At 49.6% G+C, this 15453-nt stretch overlaps 2 protein-coding genes across 7 annotated transcripts in view; one reads left to right on the top strand and one right to left on the bottom strand.

The window, feature by feature from the left end:
* DEDD (death effector domain containing) overlaps positions 1–15453 on the top strand; it is a 47238-nt gene that overhangs the window by 27370 nt on the left and 4415 nt on the right. The window lies entirely within an intron of this gene.
* Positions 1060–15453, bottom strand: NIT1 (nitrilase 1). Of its 6 annotated transcripts, none has more exons than XM_058160005.1 (7): positions 15217–15453; positions 13816–13905; positions 10465–10716; positions 8156–8259; positions 4892–5025; positions 2754–2879; positions 1060–1621 (listed from the first exon to the last, which is right to left on the bottom strand). In XM_058160005.1, the coding sequence occupies exons 1-7, from the start codon at positions 15234–15236 to the stop codon at positions 1343–1345; spliced, it is 1005 nt and encodes a 334-aa protein (XP_058015988.1). In that variant the 5' UTR covers positions 15237–15453; the 3' UTR covers positions 1060–1342. The 6 variants fall into 6 exon arrangements, with proteins under 6 accessions (XP_058015988.1, XP_058015989.1, XP_058015991.1 ...); XM_058160006.1 differs by lacking the exon at positions 15217–15453 and adding an exon at positions 15066–15189; XM_058160008.1 differs by lacking the exon at positions 15217–15453 and adding an exon at positions 15079–15142.

Below are 15453 nucleotides of genomic sequence, written 5' to 3'. Positions count from 1 at the left end.
ACATGAAAAGATGTACTTAAATATTGTGAGGGGGTCTACTGTGATATTTTATTTATTTTATTTTATTTATTCGATTTTTATACTGCCCTTCTCCCGAAGGACTCAGGGCGGTGTACAGCCAAAAATAAAAACAAACAATACAATATACAATTTAAAATACAAATTAAAAAACTTATTTTATAATTGGCCTAAAAAACTTTAAAATATATAAAACTAAAACCCCATTAAAATTAATAATAGATAATTTAAAATCAATAAAATTTAAGCCAGCCCCGCGCGAATGAAAAGATGTGTCTTCAGTTCACGGCGGAAGGTCCGAAGGTCAGGTATTTGGCGTAAACCCGGGGGAAGCTCGTTCCAGAGTGTGGGAGCCCCCACAGAGAAGGACCTTCCCCTGGGGGCCGCCAGCCGGCATTGCTTGGCGGACGGCACCCTGAGAAGTCCCTCTCTGTGAGAGCGTACGGGTCGGTGGGAGGCATGCGGTAACAGCAGGCGGTCCCGTAATTACCCGGGCCCTAAGCCATGGAGCGCTTTAAAGGTGGTGACCAAAACCTTAAAGTGCACTTGAAAGGCCACAGGTAGCCAGTGCAGTCTGCGCAGGAGCGGTGTTATATGGGAGCTACGCGTATATATACTGTATATGTACACCTGCACATCACAAAAAGTGAACATACTTTTATTTAGAGGGGGTGACTCTGCCTAGCGTCCCTCTTTGAGGGAGACAGGGGGGTTTGAAAAGTGGAAAAATAAATTTAAAAAAGTAAAAATACATACAAGCTGAAAAAAAATTCCTATTCTGGCAGAGAGAATGTTAACTTCTGAAGGCGATGTACCCCGACCTCTTTTTATTTTATCAAAACCAGCGGTCTCCAACTTTAGAAACTTGAAGATCTGTGGACTTCAACTCCCAGAATTCAGCTACATTGGCTGGGGAATTCTGGGAGTCGAAGTCCACAAGTCTTCAAAGTTCCCGTGGTTGGACATCTCTGGTCAAACAGAAATCAAGAGTCTTGAGCTGCTTAGAAAAACTGGCTTATTAAAGTGAAGAAAGGGAAGGCGTGTGGTTGAAAAACAAATTTATTTCAGGAATGAAGGCCCTCTCGAGGAAAAGTGACCGACTGGACCCCACGCCAGTCTGAACCCCAAACACCTGATGCTCCCAGGTGGGGGATTGTGTCGAAATGGCTCCCTCCCCATCTCAGAAGTCGCCTGCGTTCTGTCTCTCTCCTTCCCATTTTCCCTCGGCTCCATTGGACAGCAGCTACTGGAGGGCCAGGAGCCCCTGGACCCTGCAGAGTCCAGCTGCAGCAGCCAGGCGCCCTCTGTGGGGCAGCTGAGCCCATCAAGGGGACGCAAAGCCCCATTCAGCAGCTGCCCGGCCGTAGAGGCGAGGCTGGCGGTGAGCAAAGACAGGCATCTCCTGGCGGAGGCGGTGCAGGTAGGCCAGGTCGATTTCGGCAAAGCAAAGGCCGGGCCCCTCCTTGCACTGGGCCACGATGCTGCCCCAGGGGTCCACCACCATGCTGTGGCCGAAGGAGGTGCGGCGTGGGTGGTGCTGGCCCGTCTGGGCCGCGGCCACTACGTAGCACTGGGTCTCTACGGCACGGGCTCGCAGCAGGACCTGGGAAATAGAATAGAAGGGAATCAGCTGGAAGGGACCTTGGAGGTTTGAGATTAGATTAAATTAACAGAGTTGGAAGGGACCTGGTAGGTCATCTAGTCCAACCCCCCCCCCAACCAAGCAGGAGACCCTACACCATTTCTGACAGAGGGCAGCCCAGTCTCTTCTTGAAAGCCTCCAGGGATGAAGTTTCCACAACTTCCGAAGGCAACTTCTGTTCCGTGGGTTGATTGTTCTCCTTATTTCCAGGTTGAATCTCTCCTTGGTCAGTTTCCATCCATTTTATTCCTTATCTGGCCTTCGGGTACTTTGGAAAATAGCTTGACCCCCTTCCTCCTCTCTGGCAGCCCCTCAAATACTGGAAGATGCTCTCCTGTCCCCACTATTTCTTCTTTTTATTAGACTAGCCAGGCCCAGTTCCTGCAACTGTTCATCGTATGTTTTAGCCTCCAGTCCCCTCATCATCCTGGTTGCTGTTCTCTGCACTCTTTCTGGAGTCTCAACATCTATTTTGTAGTGTGGCAACCAAAATTGGATGCAATATTCAGAGTGTGGCCTTACTAAGGCTTCACAGAGTAGTATTAGTATCTCAATACAAAGTCTTGTAGTACAGCTCCCTACTCAAGCAGGAGTATCTATACATTTCAGATAAGTGACTGTCTAGATTCTTAAAAACATCCAGCGATAAGAGTGCCCACAATTTCTGGTGGCAAGCTGTTCCACTGATATAAGAAGGAAGAGAGGGAGAGAAGGAAGCTGTGAATGTAATATAGGCTGTCCTCGACACACGACCACCATTGAGCCCCACATTTCTGTCGCTGAGTGAGACATTCATTAAGTGAGTGTCCCATTTTACAACCTTTCTTGCCACAGTTATTACGCGAACTCTAGTTGTTCAGTTAGTAACACAACCATTTAAGGCTTCCCCATTGGCATTACTTGTCAGAAGGTCGCAAAAAAGGGTCACACTGCGACCGTCATAAACATGAGTCACTTTGCCAGGCGTCTTGAATTTTGATCATGTGACTCTGGGGATGCTGCAATGGTCGTAAGTCAGGGTGGTTGTAACTCCGAATGGCCACTAAGCGAACTGTTGTTGAGGACCGCCTGTAGCAAAGGCTGAGGGACTTACCTCCCAGTGGGCAGCGCCGGTGGTCACCGTGAAGGCTGACGGGTAGGTGAGGATCTCGGCCCCCGCCTGAGCCAGAGCCAAGGACATTTCTGGGAAACGGAGGTCGTAGCAGATGGCCAGCCCCACCTGGGAAAGGGGCAGAACAGGTGAGGAACGTCCAGAACCTTCTGCTGGTAACAACGGAGGATATGTTAAGTAGCACAGGTAGTCCTCGACTTACGACCACAACTGGGATCGGAACCCCTGTCCCTAAGTGAATCAGGCCTGATTTTCCGACCTTTTCCCCCCCACGGCTGTTAAGCAAATCCAACTTCCCCCACTGACTCAAGGAAGGTTACGAATGTCGATCACAGGACGCTCCAAACGCTGTAAATAACATGTTAGGTGCAGTTTAACAGAGCTGGAAGGGACCTGGTAGGTCATCTAGTCCAACCCCCCCAACCAAGCAGGAGACCCTACACCATTTCTGACAGATGGCAATCCAGTCTCTTCTTGAAAGCCTCCAGTGATGAAGCTCTCACAACTTCCAAAGGCAACTTCAGTTCCATGCGTTGATTGTTCTCCTTATTTCCAGGTTGAATCTCTCCTTGATCAGTTTCCATCCGTTATTCCTTTTCTGGCCTTCAGGTGCTTTGGAAAATAGCTTGACTCCCTTCCTCCTCTCTGGGGCAGCCCCTCAAATATTGGAAGATGCTCTCCTGTCTCCCCTGGTCCTTCTCTTCACTAGACCAGCCAGGCCCACTTCCTGCAACCGTTCATCGTATGTTTGAGCCTCCAGTCCCCTCATCATCCTGGTTGCTCTTCTCTGCACTTTTTCTAGAGTCTCAACGTCTTTTTTATAGTGTGGATGCAGTATTCTAGGTGTGGCCTTACTAGTTAGTTGCCCAGGGTCCAAATTTTGTCCCATGTACTTTTATTTTTATTTATTGTTCACATTTTGGAACTTCCCATCTCCCTCAAAGAGGGAATCTGGGTGCCGTGCCATCAAACATTAAAATATAAAAGTTAAACATTTAGAAATAGCCCAGGATGGGATGGTATTAACCACCATGCAAGGACATGACAGGGAATCCTCCATTTACAACGGTTCGTTTCGTGACCGTTTGAAATTACGGCACTCGCAAAAAGTGACTTGTGACTGTGTCGAAACTTACAACCGTTGCAGCATTCCCAAGATTCATGTGATCAAACTGCAGACAACTGCAGTTTGTGGCAACTGACTCGTATTTATGACTGTTGCGGTGTCCCGGGAGGATCATGTGTGTTGTGACCCAGGCCCAAGTAGGTAGTAAGAAACTTAGTCCATGGAAAAACAAACTTTATTCGAACAGCTGGGAATTACTTCATTCCCAGCGTCCTTCAACTCAAAAGTAAAACAAATGCCTCCCAACACAAATTCCTCAGTTATCTAACAAACCTTAGTCCAATTAGGCAAACTGCCAAAGCCCCTTCCTGGCAAACGTCCAGAAGCCACAAAAACAAAGACGTAGATGAAGCATAAGACGAAGCAGAAGACGAAGCTATCAACATTGTTTTCCGGCAAAGCCCAGACACCATTGCTGGTCTTTTAAGCCTTATGGGAGGGGCCAATCATCTCTTGGCCTTACTCCCGAGTCGTCCTCTCTGCTTGAGCTACTCTTGCCTTCTGGCTGCTCTTCTCATGCGTGCATTAGGAACAGGCTCCTCCTGTTCCTCTGCCTCACTACTATCAGTCTCTGGAGGCTCTGGAGTCCGCACCTCACTTCCCGACGGCCCTGGCCTCACCACCTCAGCCTCATCGCTGTCCGACTCCGTTGCCAGCTCCGCAGGCTGCTGGCGGACCACAACAATGTGATCCGCTTTGGTGACCTTTCCGATGAGCAAAGTCAAGGTGGGGGGGGGGAGCCTGATTCACTTAACAGCGGTGTTACTAATTTAAGAACTGCAGGGATTCACTTAATCACCGCTGTGGCAAGGAAGGTCGTAAAATGGGGCAAAACTCACTTAACGAGCGATTGACTTAGCGACAGTAACTCTGGGCTCGATTGCAGTCATGAGGACTTCCCTGTACATGGAAATTAATTGTAAAGGAGAGCTAGGTCCTCCTCGGAGGGGAGGGCCAGGCGAGGCAGCAGAACCCTGTTTTTTAAACCCCTTACCTTTCCAGCCGGGGTGTGCACAGGTGGCACCATCTCTGAGCCGGGGTTGGTGAAGGCGCTTTCTTTCAAAGAGACCCTCCCTTCCAGCTCCACGTCAAACAGGTGAATCTTCCGATAGGCGGCCACAACACATCCTGAGACCGGCCTCGCCGAGGAAAAAGGAAGGATCCGGTGGATTAGAAGCAGATAAAAGAGACCGGGAATAAAATATACGAAATTACAATCTCAGGTATGTAATATTCATGCTGTTGTGACCCAGGAACAAGTAGGTAGCGGGAAACTCAGTCCGTGAAACAAACAAACAAACTTTATTCGAACAGTTGAGAATTACTTCATTCCCAGCGTCGTTCAACTCAAATTAAAGCAAATTCCTTCCAACACAAATTCCTCAGTCCTATCGCAAACCTTGGTCCAATTAGGCAAACTGCCAAAGGCCTTTCTTGGCAAACGTTCAGAAGACACCGATATAAATGCAACAAGACAAAGCTATCAACGTTGTTTTCCGGCAAAGCCCAAATGCTGTTGCTGGTCTTTTAAGCCTTATGGGAGGGGCCAATCATCTCCTGGCCTTACTCCCGAGTTGTCCTTTCTGCTTGAGCTGCTCTTGCCTTCTGGCAGCTCTTCTCATGCGTGCATTAGGAACAGGCTCCTCCTGTTCCTCTGCCTCACTACTGTCAGTCTCTGGAGGCTCTGGAGTCCGCACCTCACTCCCCGATGGCCCTGGCCTCACCTCAGTCTCATCGCTGTCCGACTCTGTTGCCAGCTCCGCAGGCTGCTGGCAGACCACAACAGACAAGGAACAATGGATGGAAACTCATCAAAGAGAAAAGCAACCTGGAATTACGGAGAAACTTCCTAACAGTGAGGTCAAGTAACCAGTGGAACGGCTTGCCACCAGAAATCATGGGTGCTCCATCACTGGAGGCTTTTAAGAAAAGATTGGACAGCCACTTGTCTGGAATGGTATATGGTCTCCTGCTTGAGCAGGGGGTTGGAATAGAAGACCTCCATGGTCCCCTCCAACTCTGTTATTCTGTTAATACATGGCTTTCTATATTTGTGGAGTCCTTGGTGCTCTGGGAGCTTGGTTGTTTTCTTGTAGCACTGATGATGTTACCCAACTGGGTCATGAAACATCTGGGGGGAAAAAACAACCCCTCTCAGTGACCACAAAAGAAACCCAACACCACCATGCTTAGAGACCACCAAAACTCCACAGTTCCACCCTGACCTACAAATCTTTCAGAAATATATTTCACAAACTCTTGTCTTTTCTGGTACGCTTTCTTTCTTACAGCCTCCCTTTCACAATGTAATTTCAGCAATGTACCTAAGGCTCCAAGTTTAATTTAACTTTTGTTGTTGTCGTTGTTAGTTGCGAAGTTGTGTCCATCACGACCCCATGAACGACGTTCCTCCAGGCCTTCCTATCCTCTACCATCTATTTGACTTTAACCATTTAACCATTAACCATTTAACTTTAGATTTATTCAAAGACTTTTCTACCTGGCATACACCTTTAAACAGCTTCTTTCCCTCGCCCTGAGTCTTAAATCAGTGTTTACAGATTACAATGTTTTTGTCCCACAAAAAAACCAAACGGCAGGCAAACAAACCACCAGTTGGTTGAAATTGACAGTGTAAACTCAGCCATCCTGGAAGCTTTGTTTCGACTTAAGAAGTTGTGTAAACGCAGCCACTGTACTTCATCAACATGTTTTGTATCTTAATTTGATGTGTGAAGTCGAATGTAAATGTGGTTGTTTTTTTTTCAACTCTCACCACTGTGAAGCAGAATTTTTTAAGGAGGCATGGACAATCCAGATACAGACCCAGTGTCGTGTCCCACTCCTCCGCTGACGGCCGGGTCAGGGAAATCCGAATCAGGCTTGCCTCTGCAGCTCTGCCCAAAGTCCTAGCAAAGTCCTCAGAGCAGGCAGGAGACCAGAAAGTGACTTCAGCAAGATAAGTTTGACTTTTGCCTGACTCAGAGACTGCCAGAAAGCAGCTCCTTTATATAGGCCATGGGGTGTGGCTCCATGACTCAGCACTCATTAAGGCCTGCCCCTCCCTTCCTTCTGTTGCCTCCGCCTATCCAATCTTCTGATGCGAGGGTCACTCCAATCAGCTGTTGGAAGTAAACTTTCCTCAGGCTCACATGCTGTGGAGGAGGGGGAGGGGTCTAGCTGCTCCGTTTGCCTGGGCATGGAGCCAGGGCTGGGGCCGGGGGATGCTCCCTCCTCAGCCTGTCTGGGCATGGAGCCAGGGCTGGGGCCGGGAGGACATTCTTCAGCATTCGGAAGCAGATAAGCAGACCCCGGCTGTGGTGAGAGCGGGCAAGACACAACACCCAGATTAACAGAGTTGGAAGGGACCTTGTAGGTCATCTAGTCCAACCCCCCACCCAAGCAGAAGACCCTCCACATTTCTGACAGATAGCAATCCAGTCTCTTCTTTTTAGTATATGTGCTGCCAAAGCGAGCACGTCCAGTCTCTTCTTGAAAGCCTCCAGTGATGAAGCTCCCACAACTTCCGAAGGCAACTTCTGTTCCATGGGTTGGTGGCTCTCATTGTCAGAAAATTCCTCCTTATTTCCAGGTTGAATCTCTCTATTTGGTCAGTTTCCATCCATTATTCCTTGTATAGCCTTTGGGTGCTTTGGAAAATAGCTTCGCCCCTTCCTCTCTGGGGCAGCCCCTCAAGTATTGGAAGATGTTATCCAGTCTCCCCTGGTCCTTCTCTTCACTAGACTAGCCATGCCAAGTGTTTAACAGATTAACAGAGTTGGAAGGGACCTTGTAGGTCATCTAGTCCAACCCCGCCCAAGCAGAAGACCCTACACCATTTCTGACAGATGGCAGTCCAGTCTCTTCTTCAAAGCCTCCAGTGATGAAGTTCCCACAACTTCTGAAGGCAACTTCTGTTCAATGGGTTGATTGTCAGGAAATTCCTCCTTATTTCCAGGTTGAATCTCTCCTTGGTCAGTTTCCGTCCATTATTCCTTGTCTGGACTTCAGTGGCTTTAGAAAATAGCTTGGCTCCCTTCCTCCTCTCTGTGGCGGCCCCTCAAATACTGGAAGATGCTCTCCTGTCTCCCCTGGTCCTTCTCTTCACTAGACTAGCCAGGCCCAGTTCCTGCAGCCGTTCATTGTGTGTTGTAGTCCAATCTGACTCAGCACCCTTGCGACTGTGCTCTCTTGGTGCAGGAATACTGGGGGAGGGGGGCAAAAATGTAAGGCACCTAATTAAAGGACGTTTCGTTACCTTTGGGATCCACAAGAAGGTGGCAGTTGTATATCCGCTGCGTGCTTTCCCAGTCTTTGCCCCTCTCATGGAAACCTCCAAGGGACAGCCACACTCCACACTCCCTATCCGGAGAGAAGCAAAGGTTTGTTTCTACCTGGGTGGGCCTGGCTGAGGTTCTCCCCCCTCCCCATTTGGTGGCACCTACAGAAGATGGAGCCGTTCTCTGCATCTGCTACAAGAACAAAGATCTTTTATTTCTGAAAGAATCTTCAGGCTGGGGTTTCTCAGAAACTTTTAAGAGGTGTGGGCCAACGCTCAGAATTCCCCAGCCAACCATGCTGGAGCTAGGGAATTCTGGGAGCTGAAGTCCGCACGCCTTAAGGTTGCTAAAGTTGGGAAAACATCATCTTAAGAGATGAACACGTTTTTTTAAAAGATGTTTTATTTTGCCTTTATGAGTTTTATAAATAACTCTAGATCAGTGGTCAACAACTGGTGGTCCGTGGACCACTGGTGGTCTGTGAGAAAATTTTGGTGGTCCACAGAAAAATTATTTGCATTTTTTACATTGCACTAAATTAGGGGTTCTCAAACAACGGTCCCTGGGCTGGATACGTGCAATGAATGTTTGTGTTGCTGCACAGAGTCTCCCCCTTTGGGGTCTTTTTGTGAGGGTCGGAAGCGGGGCAGAAATTCCGACTTGGGGTCTGCTTCAGCCTCCTGGTGTGGGGCTTTGGGTGAAGGCTGGAGGGAAGAGCCGCTGGTGGCCAAGAGCCAGAGGGCCTCGTTCCAGTGGGGCTGCCTCATGGCCTGGAACTGGCTGACCATCTCAGCCCGCTGAGCCTCCAGGCGCCGGGACCTGGCCTTGCACTCCCGCAGGTCTTCCCTCTGCTTGGAAAGCCTATGCTTCTAGTCCTCAGTGAGGTGCTTCTACTGAGCCTCCTTCTCGGCCAGATCCAATCTGAACTGAGCTCTTTTGCCAACTCTTTTCTCATGGTGGCTGTTTAGCTCCAACAACTGCTTCCTGTTGGGGCCCTAAGGACCCTGAGTGGTGAGTAGAGGCTGTCAAGGTGCCCCTCGACGTGAGTGACATCAAGTTGGCCACACCCACCAAGTCACATGACCATGTTGCCACACCCACCCAGCTGGTCATTAGGCAGATTGTATTAGTGGTCCGCGGGATTTAAAATTATGAATTTTGTGGTCCCTGAGGTCCGAAAGGTTGGGGACCCCTGCTCTAGATGGCAAACACACCTAACAGACCTTCCTTCTCCTATTTTCCCTACAATAATAGCCGTGTGAGTCGGTGGAGCTGAGAGAAAGTGAATGGCCTAAAGTCACTCAACCAGGTTTCATGTCTAAAGCGGGACTAGAACTCATTATCTGTTCTGTCCCCCTCGCCTCAGTCCGAGCGATGATTTAATTAGCCGGCCACTAACAGCTCTGGCAGTAAACTAGCGATCATCTGCCAAGTGTCTCTGTTATCTCTCTTGATGAGTCAACCAGGAACGAATAGTACTTCAGCTCTAGTTAAGCAGTTGATTTGCTTGCTACGAAGAGGTACAGCAGCCCTTGCTGCCTTTATATCCTGTGGGGTGTGGCTCCATGACTCAGCACTTCCTAGGCCTGCCCCACCCTTGCTTCTGTTGTTCCCGCCTCTCCTGCCTACGAAACCAAGGGTCCAGCCAGGCCTGATTGCCATCAGCCGGGTCTGGAGGCGTGGCCTGGGGGGAGAAGAGTCCGGGGACGGAGGCCTCGTTATCTCCTCCACCTGGCCTGTTTCTGGCTCCTGGAGCTGAGCCAGAGGAGCCAGTGCTCCCGAGGTAAGTCCTGACGGCCCTTCCCCCTCACTTTCCAAGTCACTTTCTGGCAGGGGGCCCGGCTCGGGGGGCACAGACACAACACCATCTCCCAGTGATTGGCCCATAGTCACCCAGCTGGCTTTCATGGCTAAAGCAGGACTTGAACTCACGATCTCCTGGTTTCTAGCCTGGCACCTTAACCACTAGCCTGGCACCTTAACCACTAGACCACTAGACCTGGCACCTTAACCACTAGATTTAACCACTAGATCGCAAACATGGCTCTTTTAAGACTTGTGGACTTCAACTCCCAGAGTTCTGGGAGTTGAAGTCCACAAGTTTTAAAAGAGTTGAAGTCCACAAGTCTTAAAAGAGCAAAGTTTGCAGATCCCTGCACTAGACCAAATTGATTTGTTCTTGGCCATTTTTATTACTTATCTTAGCTGCATCTTGATAGCCCCCCCCCTCCCTGCCCCCGGGATCCAAATTCGTTGAGAAGCCATTCTGGCACCCTGCACATCTCACCTGGCCAGGCTGACATAGCGCTGAAGATAATCCCCCTCCAAGGGCTCCGCCAAGCTGAGGGTCTCTTCCGTGCAGCTTCCAATGAAATCAAAGGCTTCCGGGAGGAAGACAACGCAAGCATCCCTCCGCGTTGCCTCTCGGACCAGCTGTGAACAAGCCGCCCAGTTGTTTTCTCGGTCCGGCGTCGAAGTCACCTGGCAGACAGCAATGAGGGGCTTTGGTCCTCCGGCACCCGAGGACATGGCTGGGAAGCTGGAGAGAAAATATGGAGAAGAGATCAGAGGAAATATATCCAGAAATCATCAACCCCCCCCAGGATGAGAAGCAGGAAATTTACTTAGCGTTTAACTTCTCCGTTTAGTTTTATGTTTTTGGGTTATGCATTAACCTGAAACTGGAAGGTAACAGCCAAGTTTTTTTGAGAATCCCTACATTTCAACTAGATATAAAATGGCAGAGCTCCTATTTTAAAATCATTAATTGGCATTCTTGTTTAATGCTCAGAGCAGGGGTCTCCAACCTTGGCAACTTTAAGACTTGTGGACTTCAACTCCCAGAATTCCTCTGGGAGGGATTATTTATTTATTTATTTATTTATTTATTTATTTGATTTCTATACCGCCCTTCTCCCGAAGGACTCAGGGCGGTGTACAGGCAAGAATAAAACAGACGGTACAATATACAAATTTAAAATGCAGTTAAAAAACTTATTTTAAAATTGGCCTGAGAAGTAAAATATATAATAAGCTAAAAAACCCCATTTAAAATTAATTAATAAAAACTTAAAATTAATAAAATTCAATTCAAGCCAGCCCCGCGCGAATGAAAAGATGTGTCTTCAGTTCGCGATGAAATGTCCGAAGGTCAGGTATTTGGCGTAAACCCGGGGGAAGTTCGTTCCAGAGGGTGGGAGCCCCCACAGAGAAGGACCTTCCCCTGGAGGCCGCCAGCCGACATTGCTTGGCGGACGGCACCCTGAGAAGTCCCTCTCTGTGAGAGCGTACGGGTCGGTGGGAGGCATGTGGTAACAGCAGGCGGTCCTGTAAGTACCCAGGCCCTAAGCCATGGAGCGCTTTAAAGGTAGTAACCAACACCTTAAAGTGCACTCGAAAGGCCACAGGTAGCCAGTGCAGTCTGCGCAGGAGCGGTGTTATATGGGAGCTATGCGGAGCTCCTTCTATCACCCGCGCAGCTGCATTCTGGACTAACTGAAGCCTCCGAGTGCACTTCAAGTGGAGCCCCATGTAGAGAGCATTACAATAATCCAAGCGAGAGGTAACGAGCGCATGAGTGACCGTGCACAAGGCATCCCGATCAAGGAAGAGGCGCAACTGCCGAACCAGGCGAACCTGGTGGAAGGCCCCCCTGGAGACGGCCGTCAAATGATCTTCAAACGACAGCCGTTCATCCAGGAGGACACCTAAGTTGCGCACCCTATCCTTTGGGGCCAATAACTCGCCTCCAACAGTCAGCCGCGGCTGCAGCTGACTGAATCGGGGTGCCGGCATCCACAGCCACTCCGTCTTGGAGGGATTAAGCTTGAGCCTGTTTCTCCCCATCCAGACCCGTACGGCTTCCACACACCGGGACAGCACTTCAACAGCTTCATTGGGGTGGCCCGGGGTGGAAAAGTACAGCTGGGTGTCATCAGCGTACAGCTGGTATCTCACCCCAAAGCCACTGATGATCTCACCCAACGGCTTCATATAGATGTTGAACAGAAGGGGCGAGAGAATTGACCCCTGTGGGACCCCACAAGTGAGGCACCTCGCGGTCGACCTCTGCCCCCGTCAACACCGTCTGCGACCGGTCAGAGAGATAGGAGGAGAACCACCGATAAACGGTGCCTCCCACTCCCAATCCCCCCAACCGGCGCAGCAGGATACCATGGTCGATGGTATCAAAAGCCGCTGAGAGATCTAATAGGACCAGGGCAGAGGAATAGCCCCTGGCCCTGGCCCTCCAGAGATCATCCACCAATGCGACCAAAGCTGTCTCCGTGCTGTACCCGGGTCAGAAGCCGGACTGGAACGGGTCTAGATAGACGGCTTCATCCAGGTATTGGGGTAGCTGTCGCGCCACAGCACTCTCTACAACCTTCGCAACAAAGCGAAGGTTGGAGACTGGACGATAATTACCCAAAATAGCTGGGTCCAGGGAGGGCTTCTTGAGGAGGGGTCTCACCACCGCCTCTTTCAAGGCGGCAGGGAAAACCCCTTCCAACAAAGAAGCGTTGATAATCTCCTGGAGCCAGCCTCGTGTCACCTCCTGAGTGGCCAGTACCAGCCAGGAAGGACACGGGTCCAGTAAACATGTAGTGGCGTGAAGTCTTTCCAACAACCTGTCCACGTCCTCGGGAGCCACAGGGTCAAACTCATCCCAAATGGAAACAAGACGTGTCTCCTCTCCCTCGCTTGGATCATCCCAATTTCGGTCTTTATGGGAGTTGAAGTGCACAAGTCTTAAAGTTACCAAAGTTGGAGACCCCTGGCTCAGAGGGTTGAAGAACAATCAATAGACAGAAGATTGCATCCATAGCACACGCTGAATCGCAAATTAGCACACCACATTTTAGCCCACTGTGTTTTGTCTACTCAATATACTTGATGGACGGTCGATCTCTCTGTTATGCAAATCCCCAAAAATGGACTCACTTGTGCAGATCACGGATAACATGGTGCAAAATTCTGGTAGTAAACAGAACCCAATTTTGGGTCAGGATACCTACAGGGTTGCGATGAAAATAAACAAGGGAAGGGCCTCTGGTGGCTTAGCAGACTAAGTCTGTCTGTTATTAACACAGCTGCTTGCAATTACTGCAGGTTCAAGTCCCAGCAGGCCCAAGGTCGACTCAGCCTTCCATCCTTTATAAGGTAGGTAAAATGAGGACCCAGATTGTTGGGGGCAATAAAAGTTGACTTTGTGTATAATATACAAATGGATGAAGACTATTGCTTAACACAGTGTAAGCCGCCCTGAGTCTTCGGAGAAGGGCGGGATATAAATTCCAAAAAAAAAAAGGCCACATACCAAGTTGTAAAAAGCGCCAGAAATCAGAGTTTTTAATAGATTAACAGAGTTGGAAGGGACCTTGTAGGTCATCTAGTCCAGCCCCCTTTCCGAGCAGGAGACCCGACACCATTTCTGACAGATGGCAGTCCAGTTTCTTCTAGAAAGCCTCCAGGGATGAAGCTCCCACAACTTCTGAAGGCAAAAGTTATCCTTCAGATACGGCTGAACTGTAACTCGCAGTTCAGAATGCTGGAGCTTCACATCTTTTTTTCCCCCATTCTCTCACGCTGTCTTACTGGTCCAAGAGTGTCACGCAAAAGCAGCCCCGAGGAGAGTTACCTGTGGCCAGGTTCCTGGCTCTGGATGCATCTAAACTGTTTCCCAGCACCACACAGGATCTGCAAGGTCTTCTGGACCACCCCTCTCAACCTACAATAGTCAAAAGGATGAAAACGTGTTTTGTTTCTAAGCTTCCAAACCTGGAGGAGGATAATGGCTTTAATAGAGGAGAGTATTTGCAGCTCAGAGGTGAACAGTGAAGTCCTTGGTGATCTTTGAGCTTGCTTCTTTGGTACTTGGACAAAACAGCCATCAACAGATACGTAGAGATAAACCATCTACCTGTATTTTATTGTCACCTCTTCTCCACCAGTCCCTGCCCCATCTATTACCTCTTTTCCTACAGTGTGATATTGTACCGTCTGTTTTATTTTTGCCTGTACACCGCCCTGAGTCCTTCGGGAGAAGGGCGGTATAGAAATCAAATAAATAAATAAATAAATAAAATTGGCATGTTCATACGATGCTTTGAACCCAGCTGAAGAAACTAGTACTGTGTTTTTCCAAGCTTGGCCACTTGATGATGGGTGGAGTCCCAACTCCCAAAATTCCTCAGCTAACAATGTTTTAATAGGGGTGGACTTCAACTCCCAGAACTCCCCTAGCCAACAATGTTTTAAAAGGGGTGGACTTCAACTCCCAGAATTCCCTAGCCAATGTTTTAACATGGGTGGACCTCAACTCCCATAATTCCCCAGCCAGCTTGCTTTAAGATGGGTGGACCTCAACTCCCATAATTCCCCAGCCAGCTTGCTTTAAGATGGGTGGACCTCAACTCCCATAATTCCCTAGCCAGCTTGCTTTAAGATGGGTGGACCTCAACTCCCATAATTCCCTAGCCAATGTTTCAAGAGGGGTAGACTTCAACTCCCAGAATTCCCTACCGACAAAGTTTTAATAGGGGTGGACTTCAGCTCCCATAATTCCCTAGCCATTGTTTCAAAGAGGGGTGGACTTCAATTCCCACAATTCTTTGCTGGCGGGGGAATCCTGGGAGTTGAAGTCCACCGCTCTGAAAGGGGGCCAAGCCTGAAAAGCCTTGCATTTGCACAACTTGCTGCAACCCGCAAGTTGTGCAAATGCACATTCACACCCCATGCCCTGACCCCGCCCCGCCCCCAAGAAAGTGGGCGGGGTCAAGAAGATGGGGGGGGCGTTTCTCTGATTTTGCACGTGGGGCTCCTGCCTCCAACCTTCCAGCCCGCCTCCCTCCCTCCCTCCCTCCCGGCCCTGCAGCTGCAGCGCCCCACATTCCGCTCCTGCCTCCGGGCCACGCGCGCCCCGAGGAGCCTCCACGGTCCCTCCGCTCCAGCTCAGTCCATCCCGGAAGTCCACTGGGCCCCTAACAAAGATGGCGGCTCCGGCGCTCAACAGCTCGCCCCCATTTCCGCTTCCGCTTGCCTGATTTGAATAACGTTCATCCTTTCGCCGTTTTTTTCCCCCTCGCGGGCCGGTCACGTGTCGTCGGCGGGCAGCCTCCTGGGAGGTGTCAGCCGCGCCCTTAACAAAGATGGATGCCTCAGGATGTTACCAAGCTGGAATAAACCGCCAGAGCTCGACTTATTTTCACGTCTCCGGGGTCGCCTTCACTGTCTGTTGCAGAATTTTGGTTTTCAATGTGGATGCTGTTTGTATTTC

This window comes from Ahaetulla prasina, chromosome 17, assembly GCF_028640845.1.
Source record: "Ahaetulla prasina isolate Xishuangbanna chromosome 17, ASM2864084v1, whole genome shotgun sequence".
NCBI classification, from domain to species: domain Eukaryota; kingdom Metazoa; phylum Chordata; class Lepidosauria; order Squamata; family Colubridae; genus Ahaetulla; species Ahaetulla prasina.
This window is presented reverse-complemented; position numbering and strand designations above follow the sequence as displayed.